At 39.0% G+C, this 18,417-nt stretch overlaps 1 protein-coding gene across 1 annotated transcript in view; it reads right to left on the bottom strand.

Annotated features, from left to right (window-relative positions):
• The window catches only part of LOC126088334 (dynein axonemal heavy chain 10-like), a 199,743-nt gene that overhangs the window by 155,509 nt on the left and 25,817 nt on the right, over window positions 1–18,417 (bottom strand). The window contains exon 2 of the mRNA XM_049906468.1: window positions 15,238–15,413. Within this exon, the coding sequence (XP_049762425.1) occupies window positions 15,238–15,413 (176 nt within the window). The remainder of the gene's footprint in view (window positions 1–15,237; window positions 15,414–18,417) is intronic.

Genomic DNA, 18,417 nt, shown 5'->3' with positions numbered 1-18,417 from the left:
GTTTGCAGATATACAAATACTGCAATAAATAAGGAATCTAGTATAAATTTAGAAAAGCTGGTTATTGAAAATGTCAAGGTTATATTTACATGGTTCCTAGCCAATTTGTGCCACTACAATTTGAAAACACACACTATATGCAGTTCAAATTAAAGGAGATTTTCCTCAAGCATATGCCTAAAATATGACAATATGCGGACTGAAAAAGCTGACTATATTAAATTCTGGGGATTGCACCTTGATAATGAATTCAGTCAGTCAGCCAGTCAGCCAGCCAGCCAGCCAACCCAGCCCCCCCCCCCCCCCCCAATGAACCATGGACCTTGCCGTTGGTGGGGAGGCTTGCGTGCCTCAACGATACAGATAGCCATACCGTAGGTGCAACCACAATGGAGGAGTATCTGTTGAGAGGCCAGACAAACATGTGGTTCCTGAAGAGGAGCACCATCCTTTTCAGTAGTTGCAGCGGCAACAGTCTGGATGATTGACTGATCTGGCCTTGTAACACTAACCAAAATGGCCTTGCTGTTGTGGTACTGCGAATGGCTGAAAGCAAGGGGAAACTACAGCCGTAATTTTCCCCGAGGGCATGCAGCTTTACTGTATGATTAAATGATGATGGCATCCTCTTCGGTAAAATATTCTGGAGGTAAAATAGTCCCCCATTCGGATCTCCGAGCAGGGACTACTCAAGAGGACGTCGTTATCAGGAGGAAGAAAACTGGTGTTCTACGGATCGGAGTGTGGAATGTCAGATCCCTTAATCGGGCAGGTAGTTAGAAAATTTAAAAAGGTAAATGGATAGGTTAAAGTTAGATATAGTGAGAATTAGTGAAGTTCGGTGGCAAGAGGAACAAAACTTTTCGTCAGGTGAATACAGGATTATAAATACAAAATCAAATAGGGGTAATGCAGGAGTAGGTTTAATAATGAATAAAAAAAAAATAGGAGTGCGGGTAAGCTACTACAAACAGCATAGTGAACACATTATTGTGGCCAAGGTAGACACAAAGCCCATCCTACTACAGTAGTACAAGTTTATATGCCAACTAGCTCTTCAGATGATGAAGAAATTGATGAAATGTATGATGAGATAACAGAAATTATTCAGGTAGTGAAGGGAGACAAAAATTTAATAGTCATGGGTGACTGAAATTACACAGTAGGAAAAGGAAGAGAAGGAAACATAGTAGGAGAATATGGATTGGGGCTAAGAAATGAAAGAGGAAACCGCCTGGTAGAATATTACACAGAGCATAAATTCATCATAGCTAACACTTGGTTCAAGAATCATGAAACAAGGTTGTATACATGGAAGAACCCTGGAGATACTGGAAGGTTTCAGATAGATTATATAATGGTAAGATAGAGATTTAGGAACCAGGTTTTAAATTGTAAGACATTTCCAGGGGCAGATGTGGACTCTGACCACAATCTATTGGTTATGAACTGCAGATTAAAACTGAAGAAAATGCAAAAAGGTGGGAATTTAAGGAGATGGGACCTGGATAAACTGAAAGAACCAGAGGTTGTACAAAGTTTTAGGGAGAGCATAAGGGAACAATTGACAGGAATGGCGGAAAGAAATACAGTAGAAGAAGAATGGGTAGCTTTGAGGGATGAGCTAGTGAAGGCAGCAGAGGATCAAATAGGTAAAAAGACGACGGCTAGTAGAAATTCTTGGGTAACAGAAGATATACTGAATTTAAGTGATAAAAGGAGAAAATATAAAAATGCAGTAAATGAATCAGGCAAAAAGGAATACAAACGTCTCAAAAATGAGATTGACAGGGAGTGCAAAATGGTTAAGCAGGGATTGCTAGAAGACAAATGTAAGGGTGTAGAGGCTTATCTCACGAGGGGTAAGATAGATACTGCCTACAGGAAAATTAAAGAGACCTTTGTAGATAAGAGAACCACTTGTATGAACATCAAGAGCTCAGATGGAAACCCAGTTCTAAGCAAAGAAGGGAAAGCAGAAAGTGGAAGGAGTATATAGAGGGTCTATACAAGGGCGATGTACTTGAGGACAATATTATGGAAATGGAAGAGGATGTCGATGAAGATGAAATGGGAGATACGATACTGCATGAAGAGTTTGACAGAGCACTGAAAGACCTGAGTCGAAACAAGGCCCCGGGAGTAGACAACATTCCATTAGAACTTCTGACGGCCTTGGGAGAGCCAGTCCTGACAAAACTCTACCACCTGGTGAGCAAGATGTACGAGACAGGTGAAATACCCTCAGACTTCAAGAAGAATATAATAATTCCAATCCCAAAGAAAGCAGATGTTGACAGATGTGAAAATTACTGAACTATTAGTTTAATAAGCCACAGCTGCAAAATACTGACACGAATTCTTTACTGACGAATGGAAAAACTAGTAGAAGCCGACCTCGGGGAAGATCAGTTTGGATTCCGTAGAAATGTTGGAACACGCGAGGCAATACTGCCCCTACGACTTATCTTAGAAGAAAGATTAAGGGAAGGCAAACCTACGTATATAGCATTTGTAGACTTAGAAAAAGCTTTTGACAATGTTGACTGGAATACTCTCTTTCAAATTCTGAAGGTGGCAGGGGTAAAATACAGGGAGCGAAAGGCTATTTACAATTTGTACAGAAACCAGATGGCAGTTATAAGAGTCGAGGGACATGAAAGAGAAGCAGTGTTTGGGAAGGGAGTGAGACAGAGTTGTAGCCTCTCCCCAATGCTATTCAATCTGTATATTGAGCAAGCAGTAAAGGAAACAAAAGAAAAATTTGAAGTAGGTATTAAAATCCATGGAGAAGAAATAAAAACTTTGATGTTCGCCGATGACATTGTAATTCTGTCAGAGAAAGCAAAGGACTTGGAAGAGCAGTTGAACGGAGGGTATAAGATGAACATCAACAAAAGCAAAACGAGGATAATGGAATGTAGTTGGATTAAGTCGGGTGATGCTGAGGGAATTAGATTAGGAAGTGAGACACTTAAAGTAGAAAAGGAGTTTTGCTATTTGGGGAGCAAAATAACTGATGATGGTCAAAGTAGAGAGGATATAAAATGTAGACTGGCAATGGCAAGGAAAGCGTTTCTGAAGAAGAGAAATTTGTTAACTTCAAGTATTGATTTAAGTGTCAGGAAGTCGTTTCTGAAAGTATTTGTATGGAGTGTAGCCATGTATGAAAGTGAAACATGGACGATAAATAGTTTAGGCAAGAAGAGAATATAAGCTTTCAAAATGTGGTGCTACAGAAGAATGCTGAAGATTAGATGGGTAGATCACATAACTAATAAGGAGGTATTGAATAGAATTGGGGAGAAGAGGAGTTTGTGGCACAGCTTGTCTAGAAGAAGGGATCGGTTGGTAGGACATGTTCTGAGGCATCAAGGGATTACCAATTTAGTACTGGAGGGCAGTGGGGAGGGTAAAAATCGTAGGGTGAGACCAAGAATTGAATACACTTAGCAGATCAGAAGGATGTAGGTTGCAGTAGGTACTGGGAGATGAAGAAGCTTGCACAGGATAGAGTAGCATGGAGAACTGCATCAAACCAGTCTCAGGACTGAAGACCACAACAACAACAACAATCAATTCAGTTGGGAGGAGTCTACCACAGAACTGCCAAAGTGCCTAAACAAACTTTTATTTGCACAGTGGATACTGTCACAGATATGAGATATTTAAATAAAAAAGCTAGTATACTATGATTTCTTTGATTCCATTATGTTATATGGGCCCATTTTCTAGGGTAACTCATCAAGCCAAGCTAAAATTTTCTGAGTCCAGACGCACATAATATGAATGATTTATGGTGTGAATCCATGAACATTCCTTAAAGACAGCAAATGAACCACAGCTGCTGAAGTAAGCATGCTTACAGCCTGCTCGTCAGATTATTGCAATGAAGGGGATTGAAGAACACGTTTGTGTGAAATTCTGTGACAAACTTGGCAAAACTTTCACTAAGACATTTACAACGATTACCCAAGCTTATCAGAAGGAATGTATGAGTCACACACAGTGCTACAAGTGGCATAAACGTTTTCAACAGGGCAGAATGTTGGTCTGTGATGATGCCAAGTCTGGACATCCTTCCGCATCAACAGATGATGGCCACGTGGATAGTGTTGATGCTATGATTCATGGAATCGTCATTTAACTGTTCACGAAGTTTCTGAGAAGTTGGGCATCAGCATAGGATCAGATCATCGACTTCTGAGTGAAAAACTTGAGATGCGTCACATCAGTGAAAAATTCATAGTGTGTTTGATGACTGAAAATCAGAAACAGACCAATCTTGAAATGTGTGACAAACTGTTTGCCACTGTTAATGACAATGAAGACTTTCTTAAGAACATCATAGCAGGTGATGAGACATGGGTGTATGGCTGTGATGCTGAAATGAGATGCAGTTGTCGCAGTGGGTGAGCAAAAGGTCACCTTGTTCAAAAAAAGCTCACGAGTCAGTCAAATACCAAGGTGATGTTGGTTGTGTTTTTTGATGACAAAGGCATTATCCAACATTAATTTGTGCTATGTGGTCAGGTGGTAAAGAAAAAAGTCTATCAGGAAATCCTAGTGCACATGAGGGATGCTGTGCATAGGAAGAAGCTTGAATTGTGGGAAAACCAGAGTAGGATCTTGCATCATGGCAATGTGCCAGTTCACACGTCATTCCTTGTTTGCAGCTCTCTATCAAAACACCACATTCCCGTTGTGCCCTGTCCACCCTATTCCCTGGACCTAGCCCCAGCAGACGTTTTTGTGTTTCCCAAACTGAAAAACACATTGAAAGGACATCGCTTCCAAAATTACAGAATAGATACAGTACAATGAGATGAGAAACTGCGCACCATCCCAGGAGGCATTCCAAAACTGGAAGAAATGATGGTAACACAGTATTGCTAGTAGAGGGAACAATTTTGAAGGGGACAGTTAATAAAATGTACAATAAGCAATAAAGTTGATACAGTAAAAGTTCGGTTTCTTTTTGAACACACCTTGTATATCTCAGCTCAGGTCATGGAATCAATACTGAAATAAGAATCTACACAAAGGTTTACTCACTCACATTGTTCCTGTAAGATACCCGCTATTCAAGAAATCACATTTTCAATAACTTGTCACCAGCCATAAGAAGTCACCTAACAATAAAGCTCACTTTAGAAAGAAATTAAAGAATTTATCTGTGACCAATTTCTTTCAGCAAATTGAAAAATTTCTTAGTTGGAACAACTAATCTGTATATATTATTCAAAATATTAAATAACATGAGTGTTATATAAAACCTGACTTCTGCACCTCTTCAAAGCGATAATGAGATAAATATGTATATAAGATATATAAGAGTTTTTTCACTTTTTTATTGAAACATGGCTGCACTAACCTAAGAAAGATCGTATGTAACTCAGCGTTTTTACATATTGTGACAAGTTTGATATTATCTCTTAAACAAAAAATATGTTTGACTTTTGTATGACTTGGCAAAATCTCAGAACATTGGAGTAAAGGAGTCATCATCTCTCTGTTCAAAAGGGGCAATTGACGAAAATGTGGAAATTATGGAGGCATCACACTGCTGTCACACGCCATGAAGCTGTTATAAAAGATCATAGAAATGAGAATTATGAAGATAGTAGAACTTTTACTTTCGGAAAAACAGCTTGGATTCAGGAAAGACTGAGGTACTATGGATCTTATATTTGCAGCAAGAATGCTGATAGAAAAGTACTGGGAATATGGAAGAAATCTTATGACTGTATTTGTGGACATTGACAAACCATACAACAATGTTCCCCGAAACAGGTTATGGGAACGTTTGGAAGACCTAAAGGTGCCAAAGTACCTAATTGATAAAGTCAAGATGGTATACCAAAAGTATTACAGCTGTGTCCAGATAGGCAACGGACAATCAGTATGGTTTGAAACGAAGAGAGGTATCCTACAAGGTTGTACCCTATCACCACTACTGTTTTTAATAGTAATGGACAAGATCACACAACTTTTAAGAAAATAGTCAGTGAACCAAATGCCCTGGTTTTTGCTGATGATTTGATAGTGTGCTGAGAGACAGAAGCTGAAGCACAGAAGAAACTTAATGACTGGAACAACACACTCAAAAATTATGGATTAAAAGTAAAACTCCTCATTGCCAGAGGTATTCCCAAGAAAAGTTAAACTAAAGCTTGAAAACATATTTAACAATAACCCAAGCTTTGAACCCTTGTGCCAAACTGATAGTTTTATTAATGGGACAGGTGAACTTTTACCAGAAACAATAAGTGCCAATGTAGCACTCAAATTCAAATACTGCCCAATTACCTCAGTTGCTAAAGAACAGTCCTTTTCTGCTTATAAGAACGTTCTGAGTGATCGAAGACATGATCTTACTACCAAACATTTGGAACAGTACTGGGTCATTTATGTTTAAAATAGTGGAAAAATGTATAAGAAATTCTAAATGATGCTTTGGTCCAATAGTATTAATTAACAGTTAATGCTGTCCAAAAAAATTCATGTTGTATGTTGTTTTCTAAATAAATATTATGGAGTTTTTGAGGATGCCCATCTGTGTGCAATATATCTCGAAGTTGGTACTGTACATATTGATTGTTTCACTGTCATTCACTTGCATCACATCTGCTTGTTACCAAGAATAATAGCAAAGAAGGAACAATTCTTGAAATATGGTATGTGTCCCCATTTCGCAAATATTTAGAAAATAATCCCAGAAACGCCCCTTCCTAACTGCTACCAGAAAGCATTCAGAAACTATCAGCATTCTAAATATACTGATTTTTTGCATGGCTAGCACTCTTCCTCATAACTGATATGCACAGTTTTGACTTTGAGATATAATGCATGCAGTAACTACCATTTTTTATTATTATTTGATTTTCCATATTTCGACAATTTACATGCATTTTTAAGCATTTTGAATGCTTATTTTAAGGTTTTTATTATGCATATAATTAAGTCTCTATTAATATTAAATTTGATAAGTGAATATATGTATTGTGAAGGTACTGTGAATATCCTGATTTCCTTAAATAAATGTCTGCATGGTGACCTTGGATGGGCTCCAGCTATTATTCTGATTGGATGCTTTTGTGCAATGAATACTTTTTCTCTTAACGATGAATTACCAAAAACTATGATACCATGTGAAAGCAGTGAATGAAAACAGGTAGAAAAGGCTAATTTACTGACACGTTTGTCACCAAAATTTACAATGACCCTACAATAACCTTATTAAATAATTCAAATTTAAATAAATAAAAAGCTGTGGCAGAAGTTTAAAAATCATTCACTTAAGTGTAACTCAAGTCTGCTATTATTCTGTATAAATTTTTGGAAAAACTGAAGATAGGATTAATTGCAAAGTTTCTCCTGAAGATGGACTGTAATCAGAGCTGGAATATTTTGTAATTAAAAGCATTCAAAGTGCAAGTAATTTCATAATGTTTTTCTTGTTTAATATAACTGCTTCAAAAACAATACTCAATTTTGTTCCTGAAAGTAGCACGCACAGTGCCTGTTTACAAAAAAGGCAGTCCACATGAAGTATCAAGTTACAGTCCCATATCTATAATACCAGTACTAGCGAAGGTGATGGAATCGATAATGAAAGAACAACTATTAAGTTACTCTGAAGGAAATAGTCTCTTTTATGACGTGCAACATGGCTTTCAGAAGGGCAGGTCAACAACAGCTGTACTTGACTTATTTACAAACATAAGTCAGGGTTTTGAAGACAAAAAGTCTATAGCACTAGTACTTTGTGACCTTAGTAAGGCATTTGACTGCATCCCACATAAGGCCCTATTCAGAAAGCTAAAAACGTATGGTGTAGGGGGATCTGTCCTGCAAACTCTTGAATCCTACCTGAGAAACAGACGACAGATTGTCTCCGTGCAAGGAGCTGGTTCAGGTGAGAAGAAGCTACAGCATGGTGTGCCACAGGGATCGGTAATAGGGCCCCTGCTGTTCCTTATCTTCGTAAATGACATAGGCTCCAATGGGCACACCTTGCAGTTTGTGGATGATACAACCTTGTTCTCAAAAGGAGAGAATTTTGAACAGGCAGTCCAACAAGCAGAAGTCTTGTTCAATGAAGCTAAGGCCTGGTTTATCATGAACAAAATGAAAATTAATGAAGAAAAAACTAAGAGGATGATATGCAGCCTCAGCAATACTGGAGCACTGGGTAACACAGCAGATGTTAAACTTCTGGGCTTTCTCATTGATACCAAATTAACCTGGCAAACAGCACACCAAACATGTATGTTCCAAACTTTCATGGGTCCTGTGCCCTCTTGAAGAAACTGAAAAGTATAGTACCAGAACAGTACCTTCTTAACTGTGTACTATGCAATGTTCCACATTCACATCAGTTATGGGCTGTTGTTGTGGGGCCATTCTGCAGGCTGCAAGAATGTGCTTTTACTGCAAAAGAAATCAATGAGGATCATTACTTCAGGCAAAAAAACAACCACTGTAAACCAATTTTCACCAGGTTAGGAGTTCTGACTGTTTACAGCCAGTATATATTGAACTGCCTCTTCCACATAAAGAGTAACCATGATATTTACAGAAAGAGAAATGATGTTTATAAATACAGCAACAAATACAGTATCGACATGCCAAGGTGTCAATTAGCAGAGACACAAAACAGCTTCCCAATGGTGGCCCTAAAACTGATTAATGCTCTACCTGATCACATTCAGTCTTTACCATGGGAGCAGTTTAAAATTACTATTTTGTGCAAGCTACAAGAGCAACCCTTCTACAATATTGAAGAATTCTTCTCTAGTAATAGCATAGTGTTTACTTGAGCTGCAGCTCAGTTCCATGACTCCAACAGCAACCACTATATTTAATTTCATTATATACTTGTATCTATTTTATAGTTGTGATATTATTGTAATCTAATTTATAACTTAAATATGTCTTGCGGTATTAAATTACTATCATAGTAGAGTTGTTTTCATGTATTTTGATGATGATGTATCTTGACACTGTCTGTCCAGCTGTGGCTGGTGAATGACATAGAGTTGGTAATAAAGGTAATAATAATAATTGCACAAAATTATATATGGATTGATGGGAGGAAATGTGTATGGACTGATATGCAGATGAGGTGTTCATGAGTACTGTGTGCATAGGGCACAGGGCATTCCCACACTGTATGGTAAACCCTGACTAGGTATAGTATGTAGCTTGCTGAGAGCATTTGTCCAACAACACATCAGAGCAATTGACATACAGCCCTTAGAACTTTCCATGACATTCAGTGCAGATAAATACACGAGTAAATAACATAAAATTTGATTTAATTGCATAAAGTATTTTTCAAAATGTTCAACATTATTTTGTAAACTTCAGGACCACTGCAAACAACAGCTACACACTTCAAATTTGAAGTGTGTGTTTTAACATGAAGACATTATCCTAAAGACCGTTTGGGACTATTTTCATTATTTTTTTAGGTATAGTACATTCAGTTTTGGAATTAATAAGCTGTATCACAGTTTATAATTGTATCTACATCATACAATACTGCATTGGTAAATAACTTATTTTCAACCAACTTACTGACAGCTTTAGATTCGTTATCAGGAGCTGATGACAATCACAGCAGGTGCAATGTGCTGTTAGTTTAATTTTGTAAAGTGCTTGCCTAAATGCCAAACATTTTTAAAATCAGTTCTGGTTAACTGCACATAAATCTTATAATTGTCCTGTAGCCAATGCTTTCTCTATTTGTGTTCATGTTCCAGAAAATATAATTATTTTGTGGCACTTTGACTGTAATGCCATCAAGAGGACAGTAATTCAAATGTTTTCTAGTTACCCACACGAATGTTCCATTTGGCCTTATCTCTGAGTGAGTGGCATGAATGTTAGTCAGTCCAGCTACAAATGAAGAGAACAAACAACCAACCCCACCAATACTGCCTCACGCCAGATTCTCTGATCTTCTTTGCTTACATTGATTTCTCAGAGGGGATCCTGTGTTTATTGTATGTAAACAACTTTAACATAAACAGCAGTAACAGTACATTATGTTCATCAGCCTGTTAATAACAGGAATAATGAAAAAAATTAGGAAAAATGGCCAAGCTGTCACTGAGAATATAGTACATGAATACCTTTTTTTAACCCTATAAACCTTTGTAATTGAAGAACACTACCTAATCTTCACCCTGACCTAAATGGACAAACAATCATTAACATGTAACTTTTAGTACATGGAATGGAATAGTATCTTTATTGTCACATAGCTTGTGATACACGATCATTAGATCAAAACAATGGTAACTTGTTAATGAATATAGTTGTACGCCTACATAAGTAGATATAATGTGAATACTACACATGTTAAAACAGTGTGCACACTCACACAGATAACAGTGTAAAAACCTAATTAAGTGATTCATGTCTTGTGCTTACTCAAAAAATTTTAGGCTGAAATAACAATTGCTTCCTAAGGATTTGTCAATGTTTGCTTCTATAGCATGTGCAAGGGCGTGTTACATAAAAATCTTAATTATTTATTATTAAAAAATGAGATAACAAAGAAATATTACAGATTAATTTTTTCCATGTAGGCCTAGTTGAAAGTGCATGGGTACTTCATGAAAAGCATTGTTTTGCATGAATAAAACCTTCTCAAGTTTTCAAGCTGCGTCAATTCAAATAAAGTTCTTGAGCTTTCAATGACCGTGTCTGCTATCATCATCAGGTGTAGAACCATGGAGCTGCTATGAACTGCCCAACAATCTTCCATGCGTGTGTCGTTTCGGCTCTCTCTGACTGGTGCCAGAGACCACAATCATAGCTATATAAGCAGAAAACTGTACCACCCCCAGCAGTCAGTGGTTTTTCTTCTGGTGACGATTGGTGATGATGGCGGAGATGGCCATCAAAAGCTCCATAATTTTATTCAAAACGATGCTGCGTGAAAACTGAGAAGATTTTATTCAGTCAAGCTGCCATGAAAGACTCTGAGGACACATTATTTTACAAGTAAATGCAGCGGCTTGTGAACCATGGTTCTGAGCTCTTCTTTACTTCTGAAATGCCTACTTCCCAGCACTTTTTTGAGCCATCCAAACACATGAAAATCAGCTAGTATAAGGTCTGGTGAATAAGGCAGTTGTTCATGGCATTCAAACTTCACATCCTGTTTCACTGCTGTGGTTGAAGAGACAGTATGGAGATGAACATTGTTGTGTTGCAACAAAATACCAACAGTCAAGAGTTTTTCATTGCTTACTCCTGATTGCAGTGCAAAGATGATTTTGTATCAGATTTGAGTATTAATTGCTAGTGATTGTTAATCCCCTTCTTATGTAGTGCAACAAAATTACCCTTTTGCACCCCTAAAGAAAATGAGCATTACATTTCCTGCTGATGGTTGAGTGTGTGTGTTTACACTTATAAACAAATTGGGATGTCACTGAATGTGTGTGTGTGTGTTGACACTTTAGTCAGAGAAAAATTTTCAGCAACACATAAACAAATTTATTTTGGTAAAAATAGAATTGTATTTAAACACACCAGCCAAAAAAATGTCACCCCAGTAACATTACATTACTGCCATGTAACATCATACATAGCCCTAATAATGGTTCCATTTCAGCAAGAAAGAGTGTCTACAACATTCTGCAGTTATGACATATCCAGCCAAAGCTATTCATTAATGACTAGGTCCCATAGTCTGTACAAAAGAATAGGGATGTCGAATGCTATGTTTCACTTATCATTCCAAATATTTCCAGCCATATCCTGTGGGACTGAGATCAGGTCAGTCAAGGGGCCATAGGGTGCCTGAGTGTTCATCAAACCAGGAAAGTATGGATGCTTTCCAGTGAGCATGGCTGCTGTCACCTTGGAAGATGGAAATGTTCACAGCTTAATCATGATGAAGATGTAAAAGAATGTGCAACACCTGGTCACCAAAGAATGTTGAAATGAACATCCTGGTTCATGTTCATGGCAACCTGAACAACTGGGTCTACGTCATGGTAGGAAAAACATTCTCATAACATAGCAGAAACAACTATTGTTAGATATTCACACTTCATGCACACTGTAGATTAAATCTCTTACTGGGCTGTCGGTGAAGTCAACACCTCCTACCATTTAATAAGACACAAAATCATGACTTGTTGAGTCACACTACACACCTCTTGTCATCTACTGTCCAGTTTCTGCGTTGTTCAGTCAACTGAAAGCATGTAGCTGTATGTGCAGCTGTAAGAATGGCCTTTTACAAGGGACCCAATTCCAAATGTCCATTGCCAACACTTTTCGTCACAATGTTTGCTCAGAAACAGGCGGAGATGTACTTGCAGTAATTCCTGCTGGGTTTGAAACTGATAGCCATTGATACCTGTGACACTCATCTAAGGATCCTGTTGGTTAGTACATTTTCATAGCCATTTTCTGAGACATTGTTACATGGCTGTAAGTGGTACATTATTCCACAGTGAGAAGTTGTACACTCTATATTGATACAAATATAGACAAATGGAATCCTTACATTCGTGGTGTGGCCATGGACACATTGAAACAAAACAGGTCCTTCTCTCATGTCCACACTTTAACTTAATTTACTGTGCTGATTCTATATAGCCAAGCGGCGTGCTCCCGTGACTTACAGCAGCAGCACAGGGTCACATAACTGCCTGAGACCTGTCATAATCCACGCCATGAAGTTCTGACAGGCAAGGCTCAGTGATTACCGATTTATTAGGCTGTTGCAGTCTCATGTTCCGTTGGTGTTCATGGCGTAATTGTCTGACCTATGTATTCCTTGCCACATTGGCACAGTATTTTGTAAACCCCTGTTTTACATAAACCAAGGTTGTCCTTAACATTGCCAAGAAGTGCTCTGGTATTAGCTGGAGAGCAGAAGACAGTTTTTGCTTGATATTTACATAAAATGCACCCAGCTTTTCCCAATAAGGCCCCACAAAATGGAATGAATGCCATGGCTGTGTTTTCCTCAGGTTCTTCATTAGTTTCCACCAGTTGTGTCAGACGTAGAGCATCCCGAATTTGCCTTTCCTTATAACCATTCCTCAGAAACACGGACTTCAGATGGACCATTTCTTGTTGGAGGCTGTCCTTATCAGAGAGGGCGTGAGCTCTGTGTACAAGAGTTTTTCGCATGCCGTTCTTTTAAGTAGGGTGGTGGCAGCTATCTGCTGTAGGTATAAGTTGGTGTGAGTTTTATTTCTATACACTCTGTGTCCCAACTTGCCGTCATCTCGTCTTTTGACAAGAACATCCAAGATGGGGAGCATCCCATCTGATTCTACCTCCATGGTGAACTTGATATTCTCGTGTCTTGAGTTGAGATATGCGAGAAATTTCGACAGCTTACCTCTTCCACGTGGCCAAATAACAAATGTGTCATCCATGTATCTGAAGAAACAGGTAGGTTTTGGCGCTTCTAAAAGATTCCGGGATCCCTGAAGAGGTCACAAAGAAGTTACAACCTAAAGACCCTGTTCCTCTGAGGCTGTACAGCTTACCGTTATGTCCTATTGTCAGCAATATTGGTGTCCCGATGTAGCCTCTCGCCAAGTACCTCAACGAGCTGCTCAGCCCGCATGTGGGGACATACCCACACCACATCCGTAACTCTTTGAATTTCTTGGGATGCATCAACCACCTCACGATTAAGGAATCTGACATATTTGTGAGCTTCGATGTGGCTTCCCTGTTTATTAGGGTTCCGTTACCTGAATCTCTGGAACTCATCAGTCGGAAATTTGATGAGAAAACCACCGATCTGTTCACACATCTTCTAACAACAACATATTTTCTATTTGACAGTGACTACTACCAGCAGACTGAAGGTGTTGCTATGGGGAGTCCTCTCTCACCCATCGTGGCTAACATGTATGTGGAACATTTCGAGGAAGAAGCCTTGGAGTCAGCGAATCTAAAACCTACCTGTTTCTTCAAATATGTGGACGACACGATTGTTATTTTGCCACATGGAAGAGGCAAACTGACGGACTTTCTCGCACATCTCTAGTCAAGACACGAGAATATCAAGTTCACCATGGAGGTAGAATCAGATGGGATGCTAACCTTCTTGGATGTTCTTGTCAAAAGACAAGATGATGGCAAGTTGAGGCACAGCGTGTATAGAAAGAAAACTCACACCAACTTATAACTACACGCGGATAGCTGCCACCACCCTCCTCAGAAGAATGGCGTGCGAAAAACTCTTGTACACAGAGCTCACGCCCTCTCTGATGAGGACAGCCTCCAACAAGAATCAGCCCATCTGAATTCCATGTTTCTGAGGAATGGTTATAAGGAAAGGCAAATCCGGGATGCTCTATGTCTGGCACTCACAACCCTACTGGCAGAAACTAAAGAAGAAACTGAGGAAAACACAGCCATGGCATTCATTGCATTTTGTGGGGATTTTATGCAAAATATCAAGTGAAAACCATCTTCTGCCCTCCAGCTAAAACCAGAGCACTTCTTGGCAGTGTTAAGGATGACCTTGGTTTATGTAAATCAGGGGGTTTACAAAATACTGTGCCAATGTGGCAAGGAATATATAGGTGAGACAATTCGCACCAATGCCATGAACACCAACGGAACATGAGATTGCAACAGCCTAATAAGTCGGCAATCACCGAGCATTGCCTGTCAGAACTTTGTGGCGTGGATTATGACAAGATCATGGTCCTAATACAGATTTCAAAATACTGGAGCTGTATCATCAAAGAAGCTACAGAGATCAGAGTAAGAAAACCTGAACAGAATATTGACAGCGGCTCTTCCCTTAACCAAGCTTGGGAACCAACCATTACCCAGATTAAGGAGAAGATAGAAATATTCCAGAATGTACTGACTTCGAGGGCAGGGGGAGGAACCTCCAAAACACCACCAGCAAACCTCCCTGGGCATGGATCTATGAGGGAACTCCCATGAACCCCAGCATGGACGGCCGAGAGAGTGCCCACGGCATGGACGGCGGAGGTAGCGCCCAATGGAGGAAAAGGGGAATCTGATATATACCTCATGCCTGTCATCCCTTGGCAGTACATCAGCACACCTGACGATGGCAACAAGGTCGAGTGCCAAAATATTGTGTCCTTTGTACACTCACACCAGGCTGTTCACCCGAGATTTATTTAGTTATTTTCACCAAATTAATTTCCCTATATTTGTTTAAAAAGACTCTGTAAAAGATGGAAAAATTCTTTCACTTACCTAGTCATTATGTCTTGCCAATTAACTTCATTCTTATCACTAAAGATATCAAAGTCAACTTCCTCAATTGGTACCACAAGTGCTTCAACACGTTTCACAACTGCATCAATTTGTGCAGGATCACTGATAATAGACTTCAGCTCTGGACCATAAATGTTCTGAAAATCTTGCAACACCTGAAACAATTGTGACAGGTTTCAATTCAGATCTTAAAAATGTAAACAGAATGAAGTCATTTCTGTATATTAGTTGAAAAACAATTCACGTTTATAAAAGGAAACAGAAATTAAATCCCTGCACATATATTTACTATTCTCTTCTAAAATAGGCCTAGTCTTATTCACATACGTAACATTCTGCTCTGGGTTGTTCAAAAAGGTCTTCAGCCAAAATTTTATTTGTGAATTTTCAACCTTTACAAAGCCATCAGATGAACATACTGCTTTCCATATTCCCATGAGGTAAGTACTTCAATATTTCTTACAGGCAGCCATCTAACGTAACAGGAAGATAAGGTGATGAAGTGTTAAGTGATATTAAATATTATAAGGCAAATTTTAATAAAGAAGACAGAAACAAAAAAGTAGAAGAAAATCTATTTCTAGCTATGAGAACTATTCATTCCTTAGGGGAGATATCAATTGATTAACAAATTGAGTAAATGCAGAAATCTTACCGAAGATAGAAATAGTGTGGGGAGGGAGTTTGAACAGAAGTCAAGAAAAATGACAGATGTGAGAACATGTTCACGAGCAAGTTCCCATCTCCTGAGTTCAGCTGGTGCTAGTTGAAGGGGTAAAAATGGCCCCTGTAAGAGAGCAAGTATTTGGCCACCTTGAGTCATGCTGTAGACCATATTCAGCTATAAAGTAACTGGTTGGTTTTTATGTCCATTCATGCACTCACATTGATTTAGAAAGCTGGGCAGTGAACACATGTTAATTAATACACAACATGTGGGGTTTCACATATTGCTATCACTATTTACATCTACATACATACTCCGCAAAGCCACCATACTGTACCTTGCTGAAGGTATCTTTATCACTGCTTCCTATTCTACTCACAAACAGAGTGAGGGGAAAATGACTGTCTATGTCCTTCCAATATAAGCTCTGATTTCCCTTATCTAGTATTTGCTATCCTTAATTGAAGTGTACAATGATAGCAATGAAATCATTCTGCAGTCTGTTGCAAACTTTTTCAATAGTTTTTCATGAAAAGAATGTCTTTTTCCCTCTGGGGATTTCCATTTGAGTTCACAGACCATTTCCATAATAGTAGTGTGTTTATCAATGCTACAAGTAACAAATCCAGCTGCAGTCTCTGAACTGGTGCGATGTCTTCCTTTAACCTTACTTGGTTTGAGCCAAAACACTTGACCAATATTCAAGAATGAGTCATGCAATGTTCTACACATACATCTACATCTATACAATGGAAGTCACCTTATGCAGTGTGATGGAGGGAACTTTGTGTACCACAGTCAATTCTCCCTTTTCCTGTTTCAGTTGCAAATGCCTCAAGGGAAGAATGGAATCTCTAATTTTATATTCCTGGTCTATTTTCAAAATATACACAGGAGCAAGCAATATACTGATTGACTCTTCTAGGAATGTCAGAATTTTAACAGTAAGCCACATCATAATGCAGAACGTCTCTCTTACTATGTCGGCCACCAAAGTTGGCCAGCGTCTCCATGATGCTTTTATGCTGACTCAATGAACTTCTAATGAAACGTGCTGCTGCTCTTTCGATCTTCTCTATTTCTCTATAAATCCTGTCCTGTAATGATTCTGGACAGATGAGCAATATGCAGGTACTGGTCAAACAGAGGTTTGCACCCTACCTTGTTTGTGAATAGATTACAGTTCATGTGGATTCTTCAATCAGACTTCAGCCAGGCAACTGCCATACCACTGATAAGGTTTGTGTGTTTGTTTCACTTTAAACCATGATTACTACTTGATATTTTATGGATGTGACTGCTTCCAGTAATTGTTCTGCAATCGTATAATAATGGATATTTTTGCCTGTTTATACACAAAATGTTACATTTGTTTATGTTGATAAACTGCTGATCATTGCATCACATGTTAATCCTCTACAGGCCCTACTGCATTTCGGCACAATTTTCTAGTGTTGCAACTTCTTTGTATGTAATAGCACCACCCGCATAACGCCTCAGGGAATTCCAATGTTATCCACTAGGTCATTTGTATACACTGGTGTCCAAAATTAAAGCAACAAACCTCTATTTCCCCCATCCTGTGTCTAATTCATGATACAAACTATCAACAGATGTCCATAAAATCATGTTCTGCATGGAAAAGAGGACTATTATTTGGCTGTAAGGGCATGGCGGTACCACCTTGGTACTGCACGGCAACTGGCATCTGACACAACAGCATCCACTGGACATGTTGTAATGGGGCAAACTGTGTACAGGATGCTTCAGCAGAATGGCCCTTATTGTTGGTGACCAGCTGTATGCGTAGCTCTGATGCGTCTTCACAAAAGAAACATCTAGAGTGGAGTCATCAACATGCCACCTGGATGCTTGAACAGTGGGTCAATGTTCTTTTCACAGAGGAGTCCCGATGGTATGGAGAGCAATTCTCAATGGATTCACATGTGGAGGGAATAAGGAACATGATTTTCATGATTTTCGTTCCCAAACACTGTGGAAAAAGACCACTATCAAGAAAGATCTAAATTGTGTGGGCCAAAATTATGTTGACCACTCGAACACCTCTTCATGGAATTGTACAGGTGAACTGGCAAGATTTAACTGCTGTCTGGTATCATGACAAGATCTTTGGACTTCACGGTGTTGTTGCGAGGTGCTGAGGGCCCAGACTTCGTATTGATGGACGATAATGCTCCACCTCATAAAGCACAGGTGGTTGGTGTTTTCTTGTAAACATAATATAGTGCATGCATGCAGAGCACAGACTATTCACTCTCGCAATTTGAATCCCATAGAGCATGCCTGGGATGCACTAAGCAGATAAATTGCGTCATGTCAGCATCCAAGCCATTCTCCAAGACTTGTGAGCAGCTAAGCAGGGTGTTACTGTCTCAACATGATATTGATGACATCGTTTTCAGAATGCCCCATCATTGTCAGGTCTGAATTTCTGCCAGAGGTGGTCACATGCCACACTGAGCACATTAACC

This window comes from Schistocerca cancellata, chromosome 6 (assembly GCF_023864275.1).
Source record: "Schistocerca cancellata isolate TAMUIC-IGC-003103 chromosome 6, iqSchCanc2.1, whole genome shotgun sequence".
NCBI lineage: Eukaryota > Metazoa > Arthropoda > Insecta > Orthoptera > Acrididae > Schistocerca > Schistocerca cancellata.
The sequence above is the reverse complement of the archived record's forward strand: the minus strand, read 5'-3'. Positions and strand labels throughout refer to the sequence as shown.